Source organism: Anthonomus grandis, chromosome 1 (assembly GCF_022605725.1).
Source record: "Anthonomus grandis grandis chromosome 1, icAntGran1.3, whole genome shotgun sequence".
In the NCBI taxonomy this organism is placed as follows: Eukaryota; Metazoa; Arthropoda; class Insecta; order Coleoptera; family Curculionidae; genus Anthonomus; species Anthonomus grandis.
Window position 1 is genome coordinate 412,237 of NC_065546.1, and position 26,561 is coordinate 438,797.

Below are 26,561 nucleotides of genomic sequence, written 5' to 3' on the forward strand. Positions count from 1 at the left end.
TTATTTTATAGCAAAAACTTTTGATTATATTATTGTAACTAGTATATCCCTAAATAAATTATTTACTGACTTATTAAAAATTCTCCTATTTAAAATAATTTTTTTGCATTTAAGAATCCTTCATCAAGGCGAAGAAAATACTCGACGTCACGAAGAAGATGGAAAACTAGTCATGGTAACGGAGCTAAGAGGTTCCACCGAATCCGGCTCAAACCGGCGTGGTCACGTGGTAATACGCGCCACCCCGGAACGTCTTATGCACCAACTAATCGAGGAAAATTCTCTCACTGATCCCACTTACGTCGAGGACTTTCTACTTACCCACAGGGTTTTTACCCCGAGTCCCCTCTATATCGCTAATCAGCTACTTAACTGGTTTAAAGACCACGAAGTTAGAGATAGAGTCACAAGGGTGGTACTACTATGGGTGAACAACCATTTTACGGATTTCGAGACCGATCCTGATATGATCGAGTTTCTGGAAACTTTCGAACAGGGCTTGGAGAACGAAAACATGGGCGGCCAATTGAGGTTATTGAATATCGCTTGCAGGGCGAAGGCGCGAATTAGGAACGTCGTGCTGGCCAGACCCAACAGGGACGAACCGTTAAGTTTTCAGATTCTCGGCGGTTTCGAGAGGAATTTTGGGATTTTTATTTCGAAGGTGGATAAGAAATCGAAAGCGGAAGAAGTGGGACTGAAGAGGGGTGATCAGATATTAGAGGTGAACGGGCAAAGTTTCGAACACGTGTCGTTAGCAAGAGCGCTGGAGATATTAAAAGGAACGACGCATCTGAGTATTACCATCAAGTCAAATTTATTGCACTTTAAGGAAATGTTAAATACGCCTGATAATTCTCCGAGGCCCAGAAGCAGGAAGGTGTCAGAAATAGGTTTGTAATTTTTTTTTAAATTTTTATTTGGTATTTGTATTAATTTTTATTATCACCGGCATCAAACCACCATCCTGCTTATGAAATAAGTATTCCTATTAATTGTGATTTTAATCTTATGTATGATGTTTATTATTATGATTTTGTAAACTGTGATTTTGTTGCCATTAATAATTACCTTGCTTGCATAAATTGGGATACTACATTTAATCAGAAGGATATTAGTAAATGCATTGATGTTTTGTACAATGCTCTCTATTTTACGGTTAAGATGTTTGTTCAAATTAAACATTTTAAATCATATAATTTTCCCACTTGGTTTAGTAGAAAATTACAGAATCTTGATTGAAATCTTGGAAAAATGATTGCTCACACAAAATTCAAAAATAGTAAGGATCATATTTATCATAACACTTCCACTATCTACGGAGTGAACGTAGCTCTATTTTAAACAAAGAAACTATAAAATGGCACATTGGCACTTTGACTTACTTATTGAAGGTCATTTGTTGCCGCCACACTTTTTTTTCGGTGGCTTCCGCTTTAGAGGTATTGCATTGTCGCTGTCATCGGATTGCGGATCGACGATAAATTCTTTACACATATTATTCAATATTTTACTTTATTTTACGCACACACACACTTGTTTGTTGTCAGAAACTAACCTTAAAAAATGTCTATTGTTTACACGCCCATGCAAAGGCCCGGACTGCGAGCTTCTGCGATTTAACGTATTTCGTTCACGTTCGGCCCTATTATTCAAAATGCAATGTATCGTTTTTTCGTGTAAACCGTATTTAAAAAGTGCATTAAAAAATTTTAGAGTGGATTTATTTTTTTTAACCCTTTCGATACTAACGGGTGATATGTGTCCCACCAAAAAAACTGTTTTTAATATACGCATTTATTTTTAAATTAAAAGTTTAAAAAATACTAGTGGGTCATATATGTCCCAGGTAATTCTTTTTACAAACGGGTGGGTCAAAAATGTATTATTTTTATATCGGCTGTTGTCCCAGTAGTATTATCCAGTTTTTGAAATTAAATATAACTCGTGGGCTTTATTTTGAGGTTAGATTGGATAGTAAATTTGAAATGTAAACAAGCGGTTAAGTGGCGCTCTTGTTTTTGTGGTTATTAAAGGTGTTTTTTTGTCTTTAAAAGTGAATTAAAACTATGACAAGGTAAGTTTTAGTTAAGGTAAAATATTGTATGTTGTATTTGAATAAAATAAGACCCAGATATTTAGATTTAGGGACGTATATGTCCCAGTCCTAAAATTAAGATTAAAGTGGAAATTTAGGCATTAGCTGTATGTTTCTTATAACGTCAATTTATAAGGCAAAAAATCATTGAAAAATACAAAAAGTTAGTAAGCCTTTTGAATATGTGAATATTTTTTTGATATTTTTCGGTTGGAATTTATGCCTCTACACCTCGTACAAATTTGAACATAATAATTTTATAAAAAGTTCCAATAGGTATTTAGAATTCAAATTAATATAATAAAAATAATACTGTATAATACGTTTTCTACAGTTTACAGTACGTACGTTTAAAAAATAATAATTACAGCATTTATAGTCGTTATCTTTGGTGAAGACCTACATGATATATATTTTTAAAAACCCATCAGCTGATGCTTACTTTTTTGTGGTTGCAGTAGAAAACCGCTAAAACCTAAAGAATTACAAGAAATGGCTATGAGTATTGACCAGTATGGATTATCCGATGATTCAGATATGGAAGATCCTTTTCAAGATTCCGGCTCTGAGTACCAGCCCTCATCTGAAAGTGATATTGAAACGGATTCACCTAAAAAGAAGAAGCCAAAACGAGTCTCCCAGGATGAATTGGCAATTATTTGTAGTACCGACAATACTTCCAACATTGAAAACGAAAGCCCTGAAAGCCTTATTGAACCTGAAGTAATTGAAGAAAACCAGGAGAATTCTGAAAATGCAATTTGTGACACTACAAACATTCATTGGACCACCAGTAGCAGCTTATTCCAGCCAGCAAAAACCATACCAAAAATAAAAATCCCTAGCATTTTGTATTCCGACATAACTCATAAATCGTCTGAACGGGAGTGTTTTTTCAAACTGTTTCCTAAAAGCCTGTTTATGTTTATTTCCCAATGCACCAACCAGAGATTACAAATTCTCGAAGTCAAAACAAAAAAAGCATATGCTCCAACTGATCATTATGAGATCATGATAGTTTTGGGGTGTTATATTGTTATGGCATATAACAAAGTACCGTGCATTGCAAACTACTGGTCCTCTAATAAGTCACTTGGAAATGAAGCTATAAAAGAAGCCATATCACGCGATCGTTTTCTTCTTCTTACATCTAAGATGTATTATAATAATCCAAGTCGTCCAGAAAATTCAGGAAAGCTTTATTACATTGAAGAAGTAATGTCCTGTTTAAGGCATACGTTTTCAAAAGCGCGTTCGGAGAGCACATTTCAAAGCATAGATGAGTCTATGGTAAAATTCAAAGGCCGTTCAGCTCTTAAACAGTATCTTCCTCTAAAACCAATAAAAAGGGGCATCAAGGTTTGGGAAAGGTGTGATTCACAGTCTGGTTACGTATATGATATAAACATATATTGCGGGAAAGAAGTTGATACTCCAGATAACACTCTTGGCCAAGGATTAGGTGAACGGGTTGTAAAGACCTTATGAAAGTCTATTAGAGACCCGGAGGTAATGGTATGCTTTGATAGATTTTTTGCTTCTGTTTCATTGATGTCTTCCATAAAATTTGCTGCAGTGAGTACATGTATGCCAAAACGAAAAAATCTTCCAAAATTTGAAGATTTTGTCGCTAAACAAAACATGAAGAAAGGCGATTCTTGCTCTTTATTTAGCAACGTAGGTGTTGCTGCATACTTATGGAAAGATTCAAAAGAAGTAATTGTTCTCTCAAACTGCCACAGTTCTGAGATGGAAACTGTAGAACGGCGACAGAAGGATGGAACTAAGGCTACAGTGCCGTGCCCCAAAGCAATCAAAGATTATAACTCCTATATGGGAGGAGTGCATCTCTCAGATCAACTCTCCGGCCTTTATGATATAGACCGGAAGTCACAGAAATGGTGGAGAAAGGTGTTCTATAAACTTTTTCTTACTTCAGCCACAAATGCGTGGATACTTTTCAAAGAAGCTCACAATCGTGATGTTCCATTTATAGTTTTTTTAGTTAACTTAGCTGAATCGCTTATTAATTTGGGAAGAGAAAATGCAGGCATGGTAAGGAAACGTTGTACTGGCAGACCTTCAAGTTCGTCAAGAAATATTGGTAAATGTTGGCGATCATTTACCTATTCAGGGAACCACTCGACGTAGATGCCATTCGTGCTCGTCAAAAAAAATCGAAAAACGTACAAAAACTATGTGTTCAGGTTGCAAAGTTCCGTTATGCGCCGACTGTTTTTCGATATACCATAAATAGTTTGCGCGTTTATGGTTTCTATAATTAAATTTTATGTATTATGTTTATCTGGTGGTACGCATTTGTCCCGATGTTTACTTAGTTTTCATTACTAGTGGGACACCCGTGTCCCAGGTTGTATTTCTTTTATACGCTTATATAAATAGATAAAAAGCAATTTTTTGTTTTATTTCTAAGCTACCTTATCCTATAACAAGATTTTTTATTTAAAAAAATTAAAATTTAAAACTCGTATTTTGAATGCATCAGCTCGTGTGGGACATATATATCCCATTAGTAAAATCAAAATCATTTTTTAAAAAATAAAGTCGTTGCGAAAGGGTTAAAGTCGAAAATTATTATAATGAGTTGCTGCGATTATTTTCGTCTTGTATCAGATTTTATCTCGAGCTAATGTTATTTTCTCAAAGTGCGTTTTGTTTATGAAAAGTGGTATATATTAATTTTTGTGTCACCTTTCATGAAAGTTTGAAATATTTTTTTGATGTGTATTCATTTCTTTTTAAAGTTATTTTACTCTTTTTTAAAGTGCGCTTAATTCTAACCCAATTTTAAATCATCTTATTTAATAATGATGACATTTTTTTGTTAATATAATTTATTAATTTGTTTATATTTAAAAATACACTTGATTGTTAAACATTTTGTATGAGCGTTCACAAATCAATTTCTATAATTTTCCAAGAGAAAAAAAATTAAAAAGTTGTGTACCCCTGGTGGGACTCGAACCCACAATCCCCTGCTTAGGAGGCAGATGCCTTATCCATTAGGCCACAGGGGCCTGATATATCGTACCGCTTACCGGGCTTATTAGTTGTGACCTTGTTGGCGTAGGATGATCCTATTTTTATCATCGTAGAATATTTATATATTATAGCTATGGGCGCCGAGCGATTTTAAATTTAAAAAAGTATCTATAGTTGTATAGCATTATTACTAATTTATTTCCAGCCAAAATCCAACATGATCCAAGAGCAAGGCTGTCGACGATCGAAGGCAACATTATATTGGGCCACGATACTCCCTGTTCTCAGCCAGTGACCATAAATAGCCCTCAAAAAGAAATTAAAAAACCGATGTTCTCCACTATGGGCACAAAGAAGAAGCTGCATAAAGCCCTGATGAAAATTAACTTATTACCAAAAAATCTTATAAGGTAAGAAACCGGATTTGATAGCAATAAGTATAATATATATATTACGGTAATTAACCAATTTTCAAAATAAATATAGTATATAAAATATTCAACAAAATAAGATTTTATATCGCAATAAAGCACTTGAAGTATTAGTACTATCATTAAATATCTAGCATAAATAACAGGTAACAGGTAACATCAATAAAATTAAATTAAATATAGGGACAACAATGGTTAAGCAAAGTCAAGATATAAAATTATATTGCACTTAAGCAGATTTTAAAACTTTTTGAAGTTGAGTGAGCTCAGAGAACAATGAAACAAATCTATAGTGACACTATTTGAGTTAATCATCATTCTACCTATTGCACAGTTTTCACCATACAGTGTACGATGTTGCTCAAGGTAGAATAATCTAGTCTGTCTGAGCACTGTAGTAGGAGGAACATTTAAATTAAGCTGACACAACAACTCGGAAGACTGTATTACATTGTTAAGAATCTTGTATGTTGTGACAATATCGCAGTTTTTACGTCGAGTCTCCAACTTTTCAATGTATACATTTCACTGTAATTAATATCATTACAAGGAATATTAAGCTTGTAAGCAATGTATCTTATGAATTTACGTTGAACTTTTTCTAGACACATTATATATTTAGCATAAAAAGGTGACCATATACATGAATTCGACTCAAGTTGACTGCGAACCAATGAAAAATACAGAAGTTTGATGGAATCAATACTGCTGAAATCATGAGTGTGCCTCTTAATAAAACCCAACATTTTGTAAGCCTTATTACATAGGTTTTCAATCTTTTTTGAAAAAGTTAGTCTGCAATCAAAAAGCGCCCCAAGATCACGTATCTCTGATACCTTCTCAATAGATTGTACCACAGATTGTACTGATGAAATGGTGGACTAAAACTCCTGGTAAATTGAATATATTTGCATTTTTTAGCATTTAGGACCATTCTATTGTGCTTGCACCATAATTCAAATTTGTGAAGATCAGAACAAAATTCATGATGTGCCAAGTTACTGTCTATAATTCTAAAAATCTTAACATCATCAGCAAAAAGCAACACATTACAATAATCAAAACATGAACAACATCATTAATAAAAAGATTAAATAAAAAAGGGGCAAGATGGGCACCCTGAGGAACCCAAGAAGTCACTGGAAAAGGACTAGAATAAAAGTTATTTATCTTTACAATCTGTGTTCTTCCAGACAGATATGACTTCAACCAGGCCAAAAGACAACCACAAATGCCATAGAGTGACAACTTTGCAACCAGGAGAGAATGATTAAATCTGTCAAAGGCCTTGGATAAGTCAGTATATATGGAATCAACCGACATACCGCTCTCCAAGGATTTCTCTGATAAAAAATCTGTGACAAAACTTTCAAGAACCTTTGCAAAGTGACAAGCCAGAGAAACAGGACGATAGTTTTTCACATCATCCCTCTGACCTGTATTCTTAAATATAAGAGTCAAATAATTAACTTCCATGAGGTTGGAAATCTACCTGTCTTGAAAGACAAATTATGAATCAGCCATAGTGGACGTGCCAAAGCAAAAGCGCAGTGTTTTATGAAAAACAGCTGGAATACGGTCAGGCCCTGGGCTCTTATTAACATTGACATTGGTTAACCTTTCAAAGATTTCAGTTATTTGTACATGCATTTCATTAATATCAAAAGAACATGCAATATCAGGGTGCGTAAATTCCTGAACATCAAATTCATCAGGAGAGTAGACTGAAGGAAAATATTGCCACTGCATCTAAATATTTCACAGTAGATGGAATACGGTTATTTTGTGTCTTATTTCTTATATATTTCTAGAAATATTTAGGGTCACCGGAAATAGAAGATTGGGTTTGCTCAATATAGTCTGAGTAGCACTGATCGGCTTGATTTTTACAGATTGCTCTAAAATTACCGAACATTTCATAGTCTTCAACGGCCTTAGACTGTTTATACTTTGCATGTGCCATTTTTTTGCAAGACATTTGATTTCAATTCTGCGCAGAACCATATTGGAAACTTGAATTTATTGTTAATTTTTATGATAGGTACAAAATAGGTGAGAGCGTTGCCCAATGCATTAGATAAACAGTCTACATTAGCGTTAATATCAGATGAGAATAAACTATCCCAATCCGCATCAAGAAGGTAGCTGTTAAGACCTGCATAATCTGCATTCTTGAAGTCGTGTATTTCTTCACAATAATCAAGAGATTCAAAATTGTTTAACTTTATAAAAATCACCAATGCAGGATGATGTAGATCACATTTAACTAAAAGATCATTTGAGCATGATAGGGTATCATTACTACTATGACTAAAAACTAGACCCCATTTCCATTTTGAATGTTATTGATCTGATACATGTTAAGGTATGGCATTGTTTCTAGTAAAGATTCTGCAGGCCCCACAACACCACTACCAAAAATTCCAAGAGAGTCATTATTACACCAAGTCAATTTTGGTAGATTAAAATCACCGGCAATCAAAATTGAGCTGTCACCATAGTCTTCGGCCACCCTCTCGGTTGTCTCACAACAAGATAAAATCAGCATGGTCAATCATAAAATCTGAGTCAGGTAAAAATAAAACTAACAACAATATTGTTTTAAGGGAAGATGATCAGTCCATTGAAAACCCAGCTTTAATCACCGAATTATTTGCTAAACATTTTACTCTTGACCATCAACAAAGCTGTAACTCCAATATACATGACTTGCATAATGATTATCCAACCATATTTCTCAATCCCGTTAATTCTCAGGATATCTTTAAGATATTGATGAACCTTCCAAATAAATTTTCCTCTGGCTTGGATGAAATTCCGGTATTCGTCTTAAAGTTTGTTGGGATTCACTTAGCCGGACCCATTTCCAATGTGATCAATGAGAGTCTTTCTACCCAAATTTTTCCTTCTGCTCTTAAGCGGGCAAAAGTAGTGCCTGTTTTTAAGAAGGGAGAAAAAACGAATATTGCCAACTATCGGTCAGTATCCGTATTACCATCCATATCAAAGGTATTTGAAAGGGTTATCTATCAAATAGTTATGAATTATTTAACTCACCATCAAATAATAAATAAACACCAATACGGATTCGTTCTCAAAAGATCGACGGAAATGGCCATTTATAGTGCAATACAATATATTATGGAGAATCTTGAGAGAAAGGCCAGTGTAGCTGGACTGTATTTCGATTTGTCTAAGGCGTTTGACACGGTTGACCCTTCTTTACTGCTGGACATCCTGGAACGGTATGGCATCAGGGGTGCAGCATCTAAATTACTCAGTTCATATCTAGAGCAAAGAGAACAAATAGTTTGTGTGACACATTCCGGCTCACCAACGTTTTCCCGCCCCCAAATTATAGAAAGAGGTGTGCCTCAGGGCCCAATCTTGGGACCTGTGCTCTTCCTATTATATGTCAATGGCTTGCCTGAGCTGTTCCCTTCTGATATGATTTGTCAATTCGCCGACGACACATCAGTTATAGTTGCCAGAAAGACAGTGGCAGATCTTTCACGGGGCTGCTCATCCGCAGTGGAGCGCATGAGGACCTGGTGTCTGGACAGTAAGTTGTCTTTGAACTCTGGTAAAACGGGGTTGATTAATTTTTCGAAGGCCAATATTGTCTCAGAATCTCTACTTGTGTGGTCTGGTGGGCAGTCAATCCCTGTAGCCAATAGTATTAAATTCTTAAGAATACACATTGACCCCAATTTAAATTGGGAGAAACATATTAAAAACCTTTATTCCAGATTAGCTAGCTTGTGCGGATTGATTAGAAGATTAAGGGATGTAGTGTCTGAGGTATCTCTTCGCCTATTTTATTTCGGACAGGTACAGTCGATCTTACAATATGGTATCTGTTTCTGGGGATCTGCAAGAGGAGCTCTAGATATATTTAGAATGCAAAAGCGTATCATTCGTTGTTTATTAGGCATGACCTACAGAACTTCCTGTAGACCTTACTTCTGTAAACTAAAAATACTCACCCTTCCCTCCTTATACTTTTCTTCCTTGGTGTTATTCGTGAAAAAAACCAATCATTTGTTTGTTGAGAATAGGGCAATGTACGCTGAGGATGTGACTATGATTACACGACATAGAAGCGATCTCCGCATTTCATTGCATAATTCAGCTTACTATGAAAGAGGTTCTCATTATATGGCCATCAGGGCTTATAGAATGCTACCTGCTGATATTAGAAGCATTGAATCTACAGTCCAATTTAAAAAAGCTGTTTACCACTGGTTGCAGATTAAATGTTTTTATAATTTTACTTTTGGATAATAATTTTAACTTGTGTTAGATATTTAGAATATTTATTTTAAATTTTGTTATTTTGTTTATATAAGTATATTGCCTCTATGAATTCTAGATAAGAAAAATTAATGTACCCTATGGGAGCTAGATACTACTTTGTATGACGTTGCTTTGTCGTCCTGTATACGATTTTGTTGGCAAATAAAGGATATTATTATAAATACTTTGGTAGTCTTCGGGTTTAGAATTGGGAGGTGTGTAAAAGCAACAAAAAATTCGTCTCACTTTACCAAAAATAACGGAAACCCAGATGGCTTCAGATTCTTCATGAGCCACAGGCAGCAATTCAGACTCTAGAGACGAGCGAGCAGCAATAAGTACTCCACCATTCCTGGTTTTACCAGTCCGTTCAAAACATCTGCCCCGTCTATAAATAGTAAAGCTATGCAGACCCAGTTCACCGTTCAAGAAATTGCTGTTCAATGAAGTTTCACTCAACATCATCACACCATATACTGAAGTTGAAGCATTTTTGCAAACTTCAACCAACTTTGTTCTTAAGCCATTTACATTCTGATAATAAACTGTCACCTCATTAAGAGCTATCAATTGCCTTGTATGTGTTCATTTGGTCTTTGAAAATTTACTTTTGAATTTCTATATTCTAATGGACGAAATACAATTCCATCTGGCCAAAAAGATTGATCAGAAATTATGTCATAATATTTGTCACTTACAGCAACTTTAAATGATTTTATGCCATTACGAGAAGATAGCTGATATACAACTACGTCTTTGTTGTCATCTATCTTCGCCTGATTTTTGACAAAGTCAATAATGGTACCCTCACAGACTTCTTGAAAGCCATCAGATGTGACAATTGTACCGGACACCCTTCCAACATATAACCATTTCTTATGAGACACTGGTACTCCAGATAAATTTAGGTTTTTCCCTGTGCCTCTTGAAACAGCTGGCTTGGAGACAGTTTTATTATAAGGCTCCAAAGATGATGTTCCAGGGCTAGATTGTGATAATTCAGGACTGATTTTAGAAGACCCCGAACTGGTTAGAGAAGTGACCAGTTATTCCATCTTGACAAAATAAATTAAAAAAAGAGCTTTCACTTTTAAACGATCTTTTGCCAAAGTGGACACTACTTTTTAGAAGGTATTGTCTGTTAAAAAATGTGACTGTCTTAAAGGTCTGGAAGAATCTCAATGAAAAAGCACACTTCTTAACTATTTTTTTTAAAATTATTTCTATATTTCCTGAAAGAGGTTTAAGAATTCTTAAAAAATTATGGCTGGCACTGAAATTAACTCAAATACTTGGAATACAAAATTGAAATAACTTTGTCTCGAATGAAAAAGCTATTTGTTTAACTAAATTTGCTAAAACGATCACCAGTGTAAAACGATTCACGAGTTCGAGCGGTAAAAGTTAAATTTATTGTTTGCGCTTCTCGCCACGCTTTCGCCGGCAGTTTTCCGGATCACTTTTGTGATGGTTGTGATTTTTTTGGTTTTATAGGAATTTTATGAATTAACATGAGTGAGAACAACGGTACCACAGTGGTACCAAGTAATGGAGCTTCGACCATGGAAATTGCTCAGAGCGAACAGGATCTTTTGAGAACAAAAAGCAGCCGTAAAAAGCGCAACTGGATTGTAGCTGTAGTGGTAGGTGCCATAGTGGTAGCCCTTATAATAGCTGGAGTGGTGTTACTATCAAACGGCAAGGGTCACGAGAGCCACGCAGAGGAACAGACTGCCGAAACTATTAATTTAGAGGACTTTTTAAATTATAAATATAACCCTAAGGGATTTAACGGGACGTGGATTTCAGGGTCAGTATCATGCCAAAGTATAGTGGTATCGTTGGCACACAGTGTAAACCTGCCAGAAACAGAGACCATTGACGTATAACAAGAACAAAATGGATCCAAGGACAGAGGCACTCCGGCGTCAATAAGGAGCCTACAAGTGCAAGTCCTCGGAAAACCGTAGATCTTAACTTTCTGCAGTAGAATTCTGTGACTCACATAACCAAAGATCTTGGATAAGTCACAGAAAACCGCCGCACATTTACCAGAATTCAACTTCAAGTAAAGGATCTTTAAAGGAATGAAAATTGCCTGTGCAGACTCTCTCCTGAACACCAAACTGACAGATCTTGAGAAATCCCTGCCTTTCAAAAAAATCCATCACACGAGTTTTAACAAGTTTTTTGTAGAGTTGGATTTTGAAGAAGAGTTGCAAATTTGTACAGTATTTTTGTTTTGTTATGTACCTATTTACTTTGTGTGTATTTTGTCTTGAGTATTTTTTTATGTTTATTTGTTTATATTTGTATTTTTTTTCCTTCTGACAATAAAGCATTTTGATTTGATTTAATTTGATTTGATTACCTTCAAAGATCTGGAAGACAGATAATGACGACAGGATTATTTCGCGTTCTCAAATTGACTCTAATACCTGGAATAAAATTTTAAAATTAGATCTGAATATCCAGAATGAAAAAGGATATTTTATTGTCTTAATAAAGATTTTATTGTCTGCAAGAAATTTAAAGTACTAAAGATTATAGGATCATTTCAGGAACTCATAGTGGGTAAGATACTTAAAGAATTATTCCAGGCAGTCAAACTGATTCATTTTATTCCATTTTTAATTTTAAAAAAATTATTTTTTGTAATTACGTTCCGTGTCTGGGAAATTGGTCACCTAAATTTATGTCAAAATGTGTATTTTTGGATTAAAATATAACAAACTGGTGTTTTATCAAGTTTTTTTTTTATTGCAGTATTGGCACAGACCAAGTGGACAGTTTTAACCCCGTCTCGAATCTAACCAGTAATATATATCAATCTCAAAGCAATCCAGACTTAATGTCAATATGCTACGACGATCTAAGATGCATGGATTATCCTGAACACGTTTTAAAAGTAAGTACTTATATTTTAACGAATTATGTGGTTTATAAACCAGAAATATCGATAGAATATTCCTAAAATAAATTTAATTATTTAAAAATAATTAATCTACGTAAAAGGCCGAAAACAAGTATATAATGTAAGTTTGAATTTGAATTTCTCCTTTTTTTTAATATAAATGTATTATTATAAAATCTGTTTAAGCTATATAAGGGAAAGGACAACACATTTTTTTCTTCTTTGGCATCTCTGAATAATCCATTCTAACGAAACTTTACACTAATTATTCAACTTAATCCTGCCAAAAAGAACTTGTTTCTTATAAAACGTTATGTTCATTTTAAGGTATTTAAACCGGACCAAAGCTACAAATATCTCCTAATTCACAAAGAGACCACCGCCCACGAGGTGGTAATGCTCGCCCTCCAAGAATTCGGCATGACCGATCCCAGTTCCAACTTCAGTTTATGCGAAGTCTCGGTGACCGATACGCAGACGATCAAGCAACGCCGACTGCCCGATCAACTGCAAAATCTCGCCGAACGTATCGGTCTTAGCAGCAGATATTACCTGAGGACGAACGGCATTACCGAAACGTTGGTTCCCGATGAGCTGGCCCCCGAACTAGTTAGGGAAAGCGCGGTACACTTTTTGCAATTAAACGCTGTGGAGGTACGATTATTTGCGTAATGTTGACGGTGTTGTTTAATATATTTTGTTTTCTAGGTGGCGATCCAATTAACTTTACAAGATTTCAACATATTCAGGCAAATAGAGCCCACGGAGTATATAGACGACTTATTTAGGTTAAAATCGAAATATGGAACGCCCATGTTGGAACAGTTCGAAGCTTTAATAAATAAGGAAACTTTTTGGGTGGTCAGCGAAGTTTGTAAGGAACAGAATCCAGTAAGAAGGATGAAGATTATTAAGCAGTTTATTAAGGTTGCAAGTAAGTGTTTTCAAATTAATTTCTCAAAAAGGGGTTATTGACACCGTATAAATCAAAACAGTTTTATTACCTTTTAGAAATACAAATTCAAAAAATGATAAGAATAATATGGTTTTAAAATTAAATAAGTATTTATTAGTTAACTAGTATTTATTATTCATCGCATCTCCGTCTTTCTATGAAGCTATTGGTAGGTCTCATTTTATGGCCTATCGACGCACAGATGTTTCGAAGAATTCGTAAAACAAACAAACCCAAAAAATCTCTCTTTACCTGCTAACCCTAACTCAGTTCATTTTAATGTGCCGTCCGTGCAGATATTCCGGTTTGTGAGTAATTTTTTCGGTGATAAAAATAATAGTGCGAGTGCAATGCCGAAGGTTCAAGGAAAGAAAAGAAAATTATCTGAATTAACCAGGGATGTGGATGATATTAAGGCGACTTTGGCTCGTCTAGAGAAGAGGCTTTTGCCTCCGAGTAGTCCATTTTCATCATCTTATTCTGGTAGGCTAATAATATTTTTATTTTAATTAGGTATAGGTTTTGGAGGGCTAAAAAGTTTTAGGGTGCTTTGGGCAATAGTAATGAGGTTAGTTACATATTGTTTTGATCTTATACCTTTTTTACAAAATATTAGGTCTCTTATTAATTGTTTTTCTTAATAAGAGATGGTAATAAGGCAGGGTTGTTTTGATCTTATGCCTTTTTTAGATATTAATTTCTTGTTAATTGTTTTGATTAACAAGATAATTAAGGTTGTTTTGACCTTATTCTGCTGATTTTTTGCGTATGTTTTTGTTCACAATACTATCCGCTATCCTTAGTTGGTTTAACTAGGAATATTTAGAGAGTTTAGACAAAAAGAGTTGTTTTGACTTTTCTTTGTCTTAGAAATACTGTATTGTTGTCTTGACTATTAACAGTATTGATAACACACTTTTTTATTTATGTTCAACGTTTTAAGTTCTTATAATTATACAGACTTTTCTTTACCTGCCAGATTCTCAGAGCAATTCTGACACGGAGGAGAGTAACAGTGATAGAGGCTCTAATAACCCTCCAATAGCTGGTAACCTCAGTAGTATACCGGAAAACAACACTTCTAGTGAAATTATAGAACCGGTGGCGATTAACAATGCCGAACAGTATTTTAAGGACAATCCTTTAGAGCAAAAAAGTGTTGGTCCTAAGTGCGGGAGGGTTTAACGGCTGAAGTAAGGGAGGATTTACTTCAAAAATACCTTACTCCAGAGAACTGCAAAACAATTAATGCTCCTCTTTTAAATGAAGAACTAAAACCGATTCTTTCATCTCAGACGTTAAAAAATGACCATTTCCTATCAGGAATTGAAGTAGGAGCTAGTCTATCAGCCCTAGGAACGATTATATCGAAGAAAATTGAGAACCCGGAGCAGGTTTTTTCGAAAGTTATAATGCAGCAGTTGATAGAAGCGGGTCAATTAATGTCCAATGTTCATCATGCTATATCTTTAAATAGAAAAATTGAAATAAGTCATTTTATCAATGAAGAGGGCCGAATGGCAGCTAATAAAATTGCTATTGACGAGTTTCTTTTTGGGAAGGAATTTATTTCCAAGGTCAAATCTTGCCAGGAGATGAAAAAAGCTGGAAAAGACTTGACAGTTTCCAAGAAAGTTGACTTTTCAAGGACCATCGACAAATAATTTAAACTACCAGCGCTCATATCCCAAGACCAGGATGAAAGAAGAGAGGAAGGGGAGAAGATCATCGTCCAGCAGAGTGGACTATCAATGGAAGGGCCAGAGGAAAGAGTTCAAGAAAGGAGAGAGGTACAATCGGCAACACAACAGGAAACCTTATCAGAAACTTTAGAGGTAACTAGAATTCTAAAATCTATAAGAGGAATTAAGTATACCTTAGAACAATGGAAAAAGATATCTCAAAATAGTCAGATTTTACAGTGGGTTAAGGGAATTACGAAGAATACCTTTTAATTTGAAACCCCACCAACAAAAAATAGCAGATCTGTTTATTTCAAATAAAAATTTTAAAAATTTTAAAGAAGTTATTCATCAACTATTAAATAAAGAAGTTATATCTAGATGTCATGCTAGTAGGGGTCAATTTCTTTCATCATATTTTTTGATTGAAAAACCAGATGGATCTTATAGATTTATTCTTAATTTAAAGAAATTAAATTCTTTTATTTTTAATCGTCATTTTAAAATGGAGGATTACCGTAACGCTCTAAGATTAATTTCTAGTGGTTGTTATATGGTTCGACTAGACCTTAAAGATGCATATTATCTATTGTCTATTGACAAGAGAGATAGAAAATACCTACGTTTTCGTTTTGAAAATAGGTTATATCAATTTAATTGCTTACCTTTTAGGTTAAGTATAGCTCCTCTAGTCTTTACAAAGTTATTAAAAGCTGTAACCAGGTATTTAAGGCAAAGTGGTTGTAAAATTATTATTTATTTGGATGATATTTTGATTCTTGGAAACAGTTTTGTTTCATGCTTTGAATCGGTAGTTAAAATCTCAAAAACTTTAACTAATTTAGGATTTACAATAAATTATGATAAAAGTATATTATTTCCTGTCCAGGAAATTCAATTTTTAGGTTTTATTTTTAATTTAGATGAAATGGTTTTTACATTACCCCAGGAAAAGGCAGTTGCTCTTTTAAAATTACTGCAAAAAGTTAAAAGAAAAAAAAAAAAAAAGAAAAATGTAAGATCCGATATTTTGAATCATTAATAGGAAAGCTAGTTGCGGTTTCCCTTACGTTAGATTACAGTTTGTTACATTTAAAACCTCTTGAAATTGCTAAACAAAAAGCCCTTAAGAAGAATTTTCATAATTTCAATAAAGTTATGATTATCCCCAGAAACATAATTGATTGGTAGCTAGGTAAAATTCCAAAAGCTTCAAAAGCTTTGTTTTGGTTCCTGTTAGAATCGTCCTAGAATTGTTTTGCACATGCGCAGATTGTTTTATGCGTTTTGGTTAAATTAGAATTGATTCCGAATTGAAAGTTTGGTGTTTTGGTTTTTTTTTGGACCGGTTCAGAATTGTTCTAGAATCGTCCAAAAATCCCTGCTCGAGAGTAGGGATCAATTCAGAATCAGGCAGTTCGCACATGCGCAAAAAATATATCCTTACACTTTTACCCGACTTCATAAAATTTGAGAAGAAGAAGAAGTAAATAAGTAATTTTTTATGCTTTGTTTATTGTTTTTCTTGTAGATAGATTTCACTTAACCTAAGAATTATCTATTGATTTTTTTTAAGTTTTAGTTTTTTAAAATAAAACGTTGGAATATGTATTCTCAAATGGATCAAGATAGTAAGTAATTTTAATTTCACAAGATTATAAAGAGTAACTCTTTAACGGATTGTTTTTTTTTTTCAATTTTAGTGATCCATCAAGAAATAATTGAATATTCTTCAATGCAAGGAAGTGAATGTACTGAAGCAGATCAATTTTTAAATTCACGGCCGAAAACATTGGCATTAATTGAAATATATAGAAAATATAAGGCAAGACTAGGTTCCTTTGAAGTAAAGTCTATGAAACGCCTTTGGGAAATTGTTGCAAGAGAACTTTCCAACACAGTTAAAATGACCATAAGTGCTTCAAAATGTGAGAACCGATGGAAGACACTTGAAAGAAATTATAAAAAAGTTATTGATAACAATAACAAAACTGGCAGGTCACGCAAAATTTTTGAATATGAAGAAGAGTTTGACCAGATCTATGGAAAAAAGAAGAACATTACTCCTACTATTTTACTTTCTAGTAGTTCTGAAATTCACTCAGAAATTCATGTAAATAAAGAAAATCAAGGAGGTGATTCTTTCAGCAGTCAGAGAAAGCAGCTTAGTATTATAACTCCAAGTAATACACCTCGTAGTACACCTTCGAATACCCCTAACATGGAACAACCTGTTGAAATACCAGTATTGCAGATCCCGGAAAATATTTCAGCGACTGTATCTACTCCATCTGTAAAACAAGTGCGAAAACAATCGGTAAGACGCAGTACCTCTAGCTACAAAAAAGAAATGACATTTTATTAGAAATGAAGAATGACCTAAAATAATTTTACAATGAGAAGTCAGCTAGAGATGAACGAAGGTTACAGTTAGAAGCAGCAAAACATGAAGACAGGGTTCGTAGAACAAATATTCTGCAGTTATTGGTACAATCAACTCATACCTTGGCCTGGGAAGCAAGGCAAGACACTGAAGATACCCAGTAATAGGTGCCATAAAATAGGGTTCCTTTGCATATAGGGTAAAAAGCATAATTTCCATCATAACACCCTTTTCAAACAATAACAATCTTAAAATACCTACAGTAAGTGTTGTCATCAAGAATAATATCAATATAGTGTAAATAAAGCAGTCATGAAATGTATTCTCTGAACCCTAGGTGCTTAGTAACCCCATTATATGAGACCTGCATTTGTTTTGAACCTAATAATATATATTTATGTTATTACCTCTATAATCTTAAGGCGGAACGCTTTGTGATTTAATTTAAAAAACTGTGATCCTTATGTAAGGCAAAAAGGCTGTTTAAAATTCTTAAGATTATTTTCCAGAATGAGTTTAAGTTTTTTTTTTAATTGTAAGGTAGCTATAATTGCCTCAATCAATAATTTGGTCACCTGTCAAAAACCATCAGCATTCCACATGTCAATCAATGCCTTAGACAATACTATGCACATGGAATTTAAATTTTTATGCAGGTGGGAAGCTAGTTTTTATACAGTTGGCCATATCAATGCGGCAGCTATACTTATAAGAATCTATATTTTTTGTGAGAAATTTATTAGTTTTAAGTACACATTTGTATTTTCCATAGTCTTAAGATTAGCAAAGTGTGTTTCCTTTTTTGTTAAAAATTTTACTTAGGAAATGTAAATTTTTGTTAATTATTTCTTTTGCTTATTTCATAATACTTATATGTATTTATATATAATAGTGTGACCCATTTGTTTGTGAGACAACTCAAAAATACACTTATTGACAAAAATAAAAGGCATAATAAAGTATAAACAGTTTTTTATTTATTTTAATGATTAAATAATAGGGCAGCTACGTAATTCCTATAAGCGTTGCCAGCCATGTTTTCCTCAATATTTTCTCCAACATATGGAGGTGGAATATTATCAGCTCCTTGAGGCTCTTCAATCAACTCCTGCTCTAGATTTAAAGTTAAGTTGTGCAAAACACAACAGGCTCTTATAAAATGACATATCAATGTCTCATCTCTAAGTTTTAGATGGTATAGCTGCCTAAATTTTTGTTTTAAAATTCCAAAGACATGTTCGATGACAATGCGACAATGGCTTAATTTGATATTAAAATTTTTTTCAATTTCACTCAAATTACCATTGTCCTTATATGGTGTCAAAACATTGCGTAGACAAGGATAGGCACTATCTGCTAGGATAACTTTTTCTCCACATCTTTCGGGTAAACTATGAAATAGTGGAGAATTATTAAACACCCTTGCATCGTGCACCGACCCAGGAAAGCCAATGAACACATCTCTAATTTTACGGCTTGAATCACAGACTACTTGAAACTGAAAAAAGGAAACATTTAAGTTAATTGTCAAATAAAACCTTGTTGTCGCCAAAAAGGAATGGGACAGTCAAAATTATTTTGGGTTTACTCAATCATCATTTTAACCCAAAATGACATTCTCAAAGTCAAAAAATACATGCACAAATTTTTGACTGTCATTTAAGGTTGAAATGATGGTCGAGTGGATGAAAAATAATTTTAACTGTCTAATGCCTTGTATAAATTCAACCATAAAACTTACCTGAATGGAATAAAACTTCTTTCTATTCAAATAGCTCTCTGGATCATTTTTAGGTTGGTCAATCCTAACATGTGACCCATCCATAGCCCCAAGCACACCAGGAAAACCCATTTCCAAAAATTGTTGTTCAATTACAACTTTTTCGTTCTCTGTTGGCCAGCATATTACCTCTTTCGACTTATTACTTAAGAAGTAAGTTACATTGTGTATTAAAATGTAACGTACTTATAGCAATATTAAATCTGTCACTAACATCTCTAAATGAGGCAGCTTCATGACTTGCGTACCAAATAAAAATACATATTGACTTTTCAGCACCAATTCTTAAAAATCCGGTGTCTTTTTTAGGATAATATTCAGACTCCTGGAAGTCTCTAGCTAGCTCTATGACCACAAGTCTCGGAACTTTAAAATGCTCTAAGAATTCTTGTTCTGTATACATGGGCATTATGCTCTCGGCATAGTTTTCATTTTTCTGCCTATGTTGCAACACTTCTGGTATAACAACTTCCAAAACACCCTCTAAATCGTCAGAAGAAGCTGATGTATCGCTAGATGTTAAAAGCTCCTCCTAATAAGCCAAAATACATTGTGTAAAAAAAATCTTTGAAAAATTAACTAGGTACCTACTATTAATGCAGTTACATTCATTTTTATTCCAGTCCTAATGTTTAAAATAAATATAAAGGTCCAAAACCAAAGCAATTAGCAATATTCAAAATTTCAAAAAGTTGTGTTTAGTAAATAAACAATCAGAATCAGCTGTTTACTGTCAGTGCGTCAAGCGTTCGGGTTCCATACCATGCAGAATTGAAACGGGAGCGATTCCGGATTTTACTTTACGGCGCAACGAGTTCTGCGCAGTTCTAGAATAATCCCAAAATCGGAACCAAAACAAAGCTAAAGTTAATAAAACCACAGCCTTTTGTTTTTGAGATTTATTCAGATGCATCTGAGACCGGCTGGAGTGCATTCTCTGAGAAAATAGAAGCAAAAGGTTTTTGGAGGAAAACATATAAATTGGTTGGAGTTATGTGCTGCATATTATGGTCTTAAATCTTTAGCAGGAACTTATAAAAATTGTAAAATTTTACTTCATATAGATAACATCACAGCAATTGCCTGTATAAACCGGATGGGTAGTATTCGATACACACATTTAAATAATATAACACGTCTCATATGGGACTGGTGCGAGTCAAGAAATATTATAATATCGGCTTCTTATATTAATACTACTGAAAATACAAAAGCAGATTTATTGTCTCGAAATAGATCTTGCAATACAGAATTTGAGTTAAATAATTTTGTTTTTTCTAAAATCATACAACTTTTTGGTAGACCTGATATAGATTTATTTGCCTCAAAAAGTAATAAAAAATGTATCGATTATGTTTCTTGGGGTCCTGACCCAGACTGTGTTTGTGTAGATGCGTTCACTATTGTTTGGAGTTCGTATTATTTTTATGCCTTCCCTCCCTTTTTATTAATTGATAGAGTTTTTCAGGATAAAGCTACAGGTATTTTAGTGGTTCCTAATTGGCCGACTCAATCTTGGTACCCTTTGTTTTTGGGACTTTTAATAGAAGAACCTTTAATTTTTGGTCCAGATAAAAACTTAATTTTTTCTCCTTTCAGAGAGAAACACCCCCTGTACAAGACCCTTTCCCTGGTGGTAGGGAGATTGTGCGGGAATCATTAAAATGAAAGGGAATTACGGATTCTGCTTTTCCGGTTATGTTAGATTCGATAACAGAAAACGCCTTAAAACAATACAATATCTGTTTTAGAAAATGGTGGAATTACTGTTTGGAAAGGAAATTAGATCCATATAATGGTGATATTAATATCATTTTGGAATTTTTTTCTTGAGAATTTTAACAGGGGCCTTTCTTACTCATCTTTAAATGGATATAGAGCAGCTTTTGCATTGATCTTTACTTTTGGAGGTGAAGATGAAAGAATACTAAAACGATTTTTTAAGGGCATTTTTAATAGAAATCCTAGTGCTCCCCGATATTCAGCAACATGGGACCCTAGCCCTGTTTTAGAATATTTGACATCTCTTTTTCCTTTATCTCAATTATCAATAAAAGACCTTACCTTAAAACTAGTCACATTATTGTGATTGACCTCGGGTCAGAGGGTATAAACAATATCGAAGATTGAAGTAGGTAATATCGAAAATAGTCCTGACAAGATAGAAATTCTAATTCCTGCTAGATTAAATACGTCAGGTAGAGGCAGGAAACAACCATACTTAGTTTATTCATTTTTTAAAAATAAACCGGAACTTTGTGTAGCTTCTACGTTACAACATTACTTAAAAATTGAGAGGTAATTTTTAATAATACCGCTTACAAGAGGAGTCACTTATTTTAACTTTTAAAAAGCCCTTTCATCCTGCCTCTACACAGACAATAAGTAGATGGGTAAAGGATGTTCTTAACAAAAGCAATATTGATACGACAATATTTAAAGGTTATAGGATAAGGATATTGACCTAATCCGTAACACGGCTGGTTGGACTAAGAAGTCGATGGTGTTCAATATGTTTTATAATCTTCCCTTAGCACAAAATCCTGAGAGTTTTACAAATTCTGTATTATGAACAACTTAGGATATTACACAAATTATATGTTACCAATTTAATGTTGTTTATTATATAAGCATATTTAGCCTTACTTATCTTATCATTTAGTCTTACTTACCAAGGTTATCATAGACTAAATTTTTTGTTTGTTCAATTAATATGGGAATTTAATCTTTTGTTATGGGATGTTTGGTAACACTTAGTTTTAGGAGTAATATATTTTTCTGCACAAAAATCGCATTCATTTTCTTACCTACAAACATCTACCAATAGCTTCATAGAAGGACGGAGATGCGATGAATAATTATAAGATTGGTTGACTTACCTGTAAGGAAGATCAATCTTAATTATTCGAGCATCGGAGTCCTTCTATGATAGGGCCCACCCACCCAATTAACCCAACCCAACCCACCCAATTATTATTTTAGGTATTTTCCCTAAGGTGCTGATGCGATTTTTCGCGTCACATAATGAACTGAGTTAGAGTTAGCAGGTAAAGAGATTTTTTGGCTTTGTTTGTTTTACGAATTCTTCGAAACATCTGTGCGTCGATAGGCCATAAAATGAGACCTACCAATAGCTTCATAGAAGGACTCCGATGCTCGAATAATTAAGATTGATCTTCCTTACAGGTAAGTCAACCAATCTTATAATTATTATGAACCAATTTGTCTGCTAACCGATGCTCATGCGACTTACAATTTGTTAAGACACTTTGGTTGATTTTACTTTGAGCTATAAGCAAGACTGGCGTAGCAAAAGATAAATACACTTGACAATCATCTGCATGTAGTTGTAATTAAGAATATCGTATGCAGTCCTCCATTTCAGCCACACAAATAGGAAAAAGTATTGGTCTCAGTATAGGGACTCTAGGACTCTCGATAAAACAGGATACATTTTAATTTCCTTGGTCAATTGAATATTAGGTTTTAGTTTGAAAATTCTTTTGGTTCAATTAATTTTTATCGCTCGGTAATAATTATTCAGGTCTGCTATAAAGAGATAAAAATAACCTGCCACTTTTTTAGGAACCTAATAGTAGTTAGTAGCAACAAATTTAATGATTAAACGTTAAGTTACCTTAAGTTTGATCATAATTCTGTTTATAATGGGGTCGTTGGACCTACATGAAACAGGATTATTAAGATTAGTAATATTATTTGTACTCGTATATTTTACTAAGAGAATGGCGACGGGGTAGCTTAGCAGAAACGTTTGCTTAATCTACCTACTTGGAACACGACTTTCGCGTGTAAATATAGACGGAAGTTGAGAATTGCTGGCTAAAAGTGCCTACACCGTGGCAGCTTCGTAGTGACGAGATCTGGACCAGTTCTACCAGACATTCTATTTATAACATTTCTTCTTCATTTCCTTCTAGGACAATGCAAAGAATGCAAAAATTTCAACTCGATGTTCGCAATAGTGAGCGGCTTGGGCCACGGGGCTGTGACGAGACTAAGACAAACGTGGGACAAATTACCCGGCAAATATCAAAGGATTTTCAATGATCTTCAGCAGCTTATGGATCCTTCCCGGAATATGAGCAAATACAGGCAGTTAGTGAGTGCTGAGCAGACTCAGCCGCCTATTGTAAGTATTTGTTTAATTAATCAGCTTATTTAAAATAAGAAAAGTTTAAGGATAAAATAGTTACTATTATAACAGTGAGAAGATCGATTAAATCAATATAAATAAATATGCACGTTCTTAATATTTCTACTATACAGGGTGTTCATTTGAAAACTTCCCACCACGGATTTATCGAAAACCGCTGTTTAAAAAAAAACGCCGAAATACGTCAAAAGGTTTGTCAAGGGGGACAACTTTCTAACCTAAAATTACTTCACCCCCTTTTACCCTCTGACCTCCAGGGTCATCACTTTAAAAATTTTAAATGGCAGGGGGTATCGAGTAATAACAACCTGAACTTTTTTCCGCATTCTTTTCATCAACACAGATATCCTGGGCGTACTGTATTTATTGGTAAAACCTGCTTAGTTATTTATAGTTGCTAAGGAAAATAAAGAATTTATTTTGCCGTCAGTTACATTTGTGACAGTATGGAATATTGAAAATTTATTTGTTGAATTGAAGATTTTACTTCCAAAATGGTTTACACAGTATAGTCAAAATCGCTCTTATCGTGCGGGTGTATCGGATTATCAACGACAAACTTTTGTAGTTACGTTTCATTTCAATTGGTGCAACAACGTTTTTTAACTACAACGCGTCAGATATATGCAGCGTTAATGTATCAAAAGAAGATAAAATGATAAATGTCAGTTGTTCTAAAACAATAACTTTCATAACAAACATGCTTGTCTCGTTTGGATTGACGGATGACATTATTTGTCACAAGATAATTTAAATTTCAAATTATGGAAAAGAAAAAGCCTTTTTGTGGATTTCTAAATCCTCAAGCCAAAAAATGGTACTTAATGTAACTTCTGTAATTACTTCGAGAACGAAAAAGAAAATAAAGGGTTGCCTAAGAATGTACAAGAAGAAGTAGCTAAAGCGCTTGGAATTAGTTTAAGAATGGTGCAACAGGTTGTATATGAAAACAAGAACAATCTTATTCCCAAGAAGGAAAAAAAAGTGTAAAAGGAAGAAGCCGAAGACTGAAGATTTAAGTGAATGTGTAAAAATGGAAGTAAGGGATAGGATTTATGAACTATATAGGCTAAAAACAAATATAACGCTGCCATTTCTGAGGGATGTTTTAAAGCAACGCGGCACTTTGGAAATTGGACTTTCTGCTTTATCAAAATTAATTAAAAGCATAGGTTTTCGCTCTAAAAAAGACTGCAATAGAAGATATTTGTGTGAACTACCAAATATTGTGAGCCAATGAATAGGATTTTTTAGACAATATACACAACATGAAAAATCAAAGTTAAGGAAAAAGGTATTCTTAGATGAGACTTGGATATTTTCAAAGGGGAGTGGAATAAAATCTTGGCAAGATGAATCTGTGAAAAGCGTGAAAAGAAAAAAAGGATGTGGTCAGGGAAAACGATTTATTATTTTACATGCCGGGTCTTCAACGGGATTCGATCCAGGTGCAAGTTTAATTTTTTCTTTTAAGTCTAAAAGTATGGATTATCATGACAATATGAATTGCGAAATGTTTGAAAAATGGTTAAAGGAACAGTTAATAGCGAACTTGCAAGAACCTTCCTTAATAGTATTAGACAATGCGTCGTATCATTCAAGAATTTTGAATAAACAACCAAATGGAAGTTGGAGAAACAGCGAAATTTATGAATGGTTAGTAAAAGAAAATCAGAATCCCTTGCCATATATGCTAAAATCCGAACTTCTTTCAATTGCAAAATCGCTGAAAAGACCAAAAATATATACTGTTGACGAAATAGTACGTGAATATGGCCATGAAGTTTTAAGATTGCCACCATACCATTGTCAGTTTAATGCCATTGAGCTTATATGGGCAGAGTCAAAATCTTATTATGAGAAGCATGTGGGTGCTGGGCTTAGATCTGACCAGGTTGAAGCTGTTTGGAATGAGGCATTGAATCGCATCACAAAGGAGTATTGGCGGAAATCAGTGGATCACACAGAAAACATTATTAGAACCTGGTGGAAAAGAGAAAAAGCACTCGATATCCAAGTTGAACCATTGATCATTGCTCCATTTGAAGAAGATTCGGAAAATGACGAAGAGTTTTCCGACTCCGTTAGTGATAATGATAGTTATAATTAGTTTCTTTTTTAGTCAAATTTGTTACTTCATTTTTACCCATTCACTTAAATCTTCAGTCTTCGGCTTCTTCATTTTACACTTTGTTTCCTGCTTGGAAATAAGATTGTTCTTGTTTTCATATACAACCTTTTGCACCATTCTTAAGCTAATTCTAAGCACTTTAGCTACTTCTTCTTGTACATTCTAAGCAATCCCTTATTTTCTTTTTCGTTATTAAAATAATTAGTTTTCTTTTTGCATTTCGTTTATTATTTAGGTATTATTAAAAAGTACAATTTTTTTTTTAAACAAAGCTAAGTAAATAAATTGGTAAATGCGCTGGGAGATAGATATGCCCGGCGCATTTTCCATTTTTTTAATAGTTAGTTTCAATCTTTTTTTTTCCTTGTAATGTGTAAATAAATAAATATTCATAAGAAAACGACATTTTAAAGAGCTGTCGTAGCTCGCCTCGTATTTATCTTTTTAAACAAAGTTAAATAAATGAATTGGTGAATGCCCTGGGAGATAGAAATGCCCGCCTCATTCACCAGTTTTTTTTTATCTTTTTTTGACTTTTAACTGATATAAAAGAAAAGATAACACAACTTTTTTAATTTTCTGTGTATCAACGTATAGATTGGGTCGAACGACAAATAATAAATCATAAAATTAAAATGTCATTTTAAAAGTGAGATTGTAACATGAACTTGCCTTTAAACAAAGAAAGTAGTTTTCTGGTCTCTAACTGCACTG

General features: G+C 33.9%; 1 protein-coding gene, 1 long non-coding RNA gene and 1 other non-coding gene across 8 annotated transcripts in view; 1 reads left to right on the forward strand and 2 right to left on the reverse strand.

Moving 5' to 3' along the window:
- Positions 1-26,561, forward strand: part of LOC126745984 (rap guanine nucleotide exchange factor 2) — a 244,093-nt gene that overhangs the window by 168,802 nt on the left and 48,730 nt on the right. For all 6 annotated transcript variants that reach the window (XM_050454241.1, XM_050454320.1, XM_050454099.1 and 3 more), the window contains 6 exons: positions 115-893; positions 5,307-5,511; positions 12,595-12,736; positions 13,070-13,396; positions 13,451-13,676; positions 23,481-23,692. In XM_050454241.1, coding sequence (XP_050310198.1) covers positions 115-893; positions 5,307-5,511; positions 12,595-12,736; positions 13,070-13,396; positions 13,451-13,676; positions 23,481-23,692 — 1,891 coding nt within the window. The remainder of the gene's footprint in view (positions 1-114; positions 894-5,306; positions 5,512-12,594; positions 12,737-13,069; positions 13,397-13,450; positions 13,677-23,480; positions 23,693-26,561) is intronic.
- Trnar-ccu (transfer RNA arginine (anticodon CCU)) lies at positions 5,064-5,136 on the reverse strand. Its single transcript has one exon. It is a non-coding gene; the product is annotated as a tRNA-Arg (tRNA).
- LOC126747665 (uncharacterized) lies at positions 18,702-22,332 on the reverse strand. The gene is made up of 3 exons (XR_007664323.1): positions 20,134-22,332; positions 19,504-20,074; positions 18,702-19,260 (listed from the first exon to the last, which is right to left on the reverse strand). It is a non-coding gene; the product is annotated as an uncharacterized LOC126747665 (long non-coding RNA).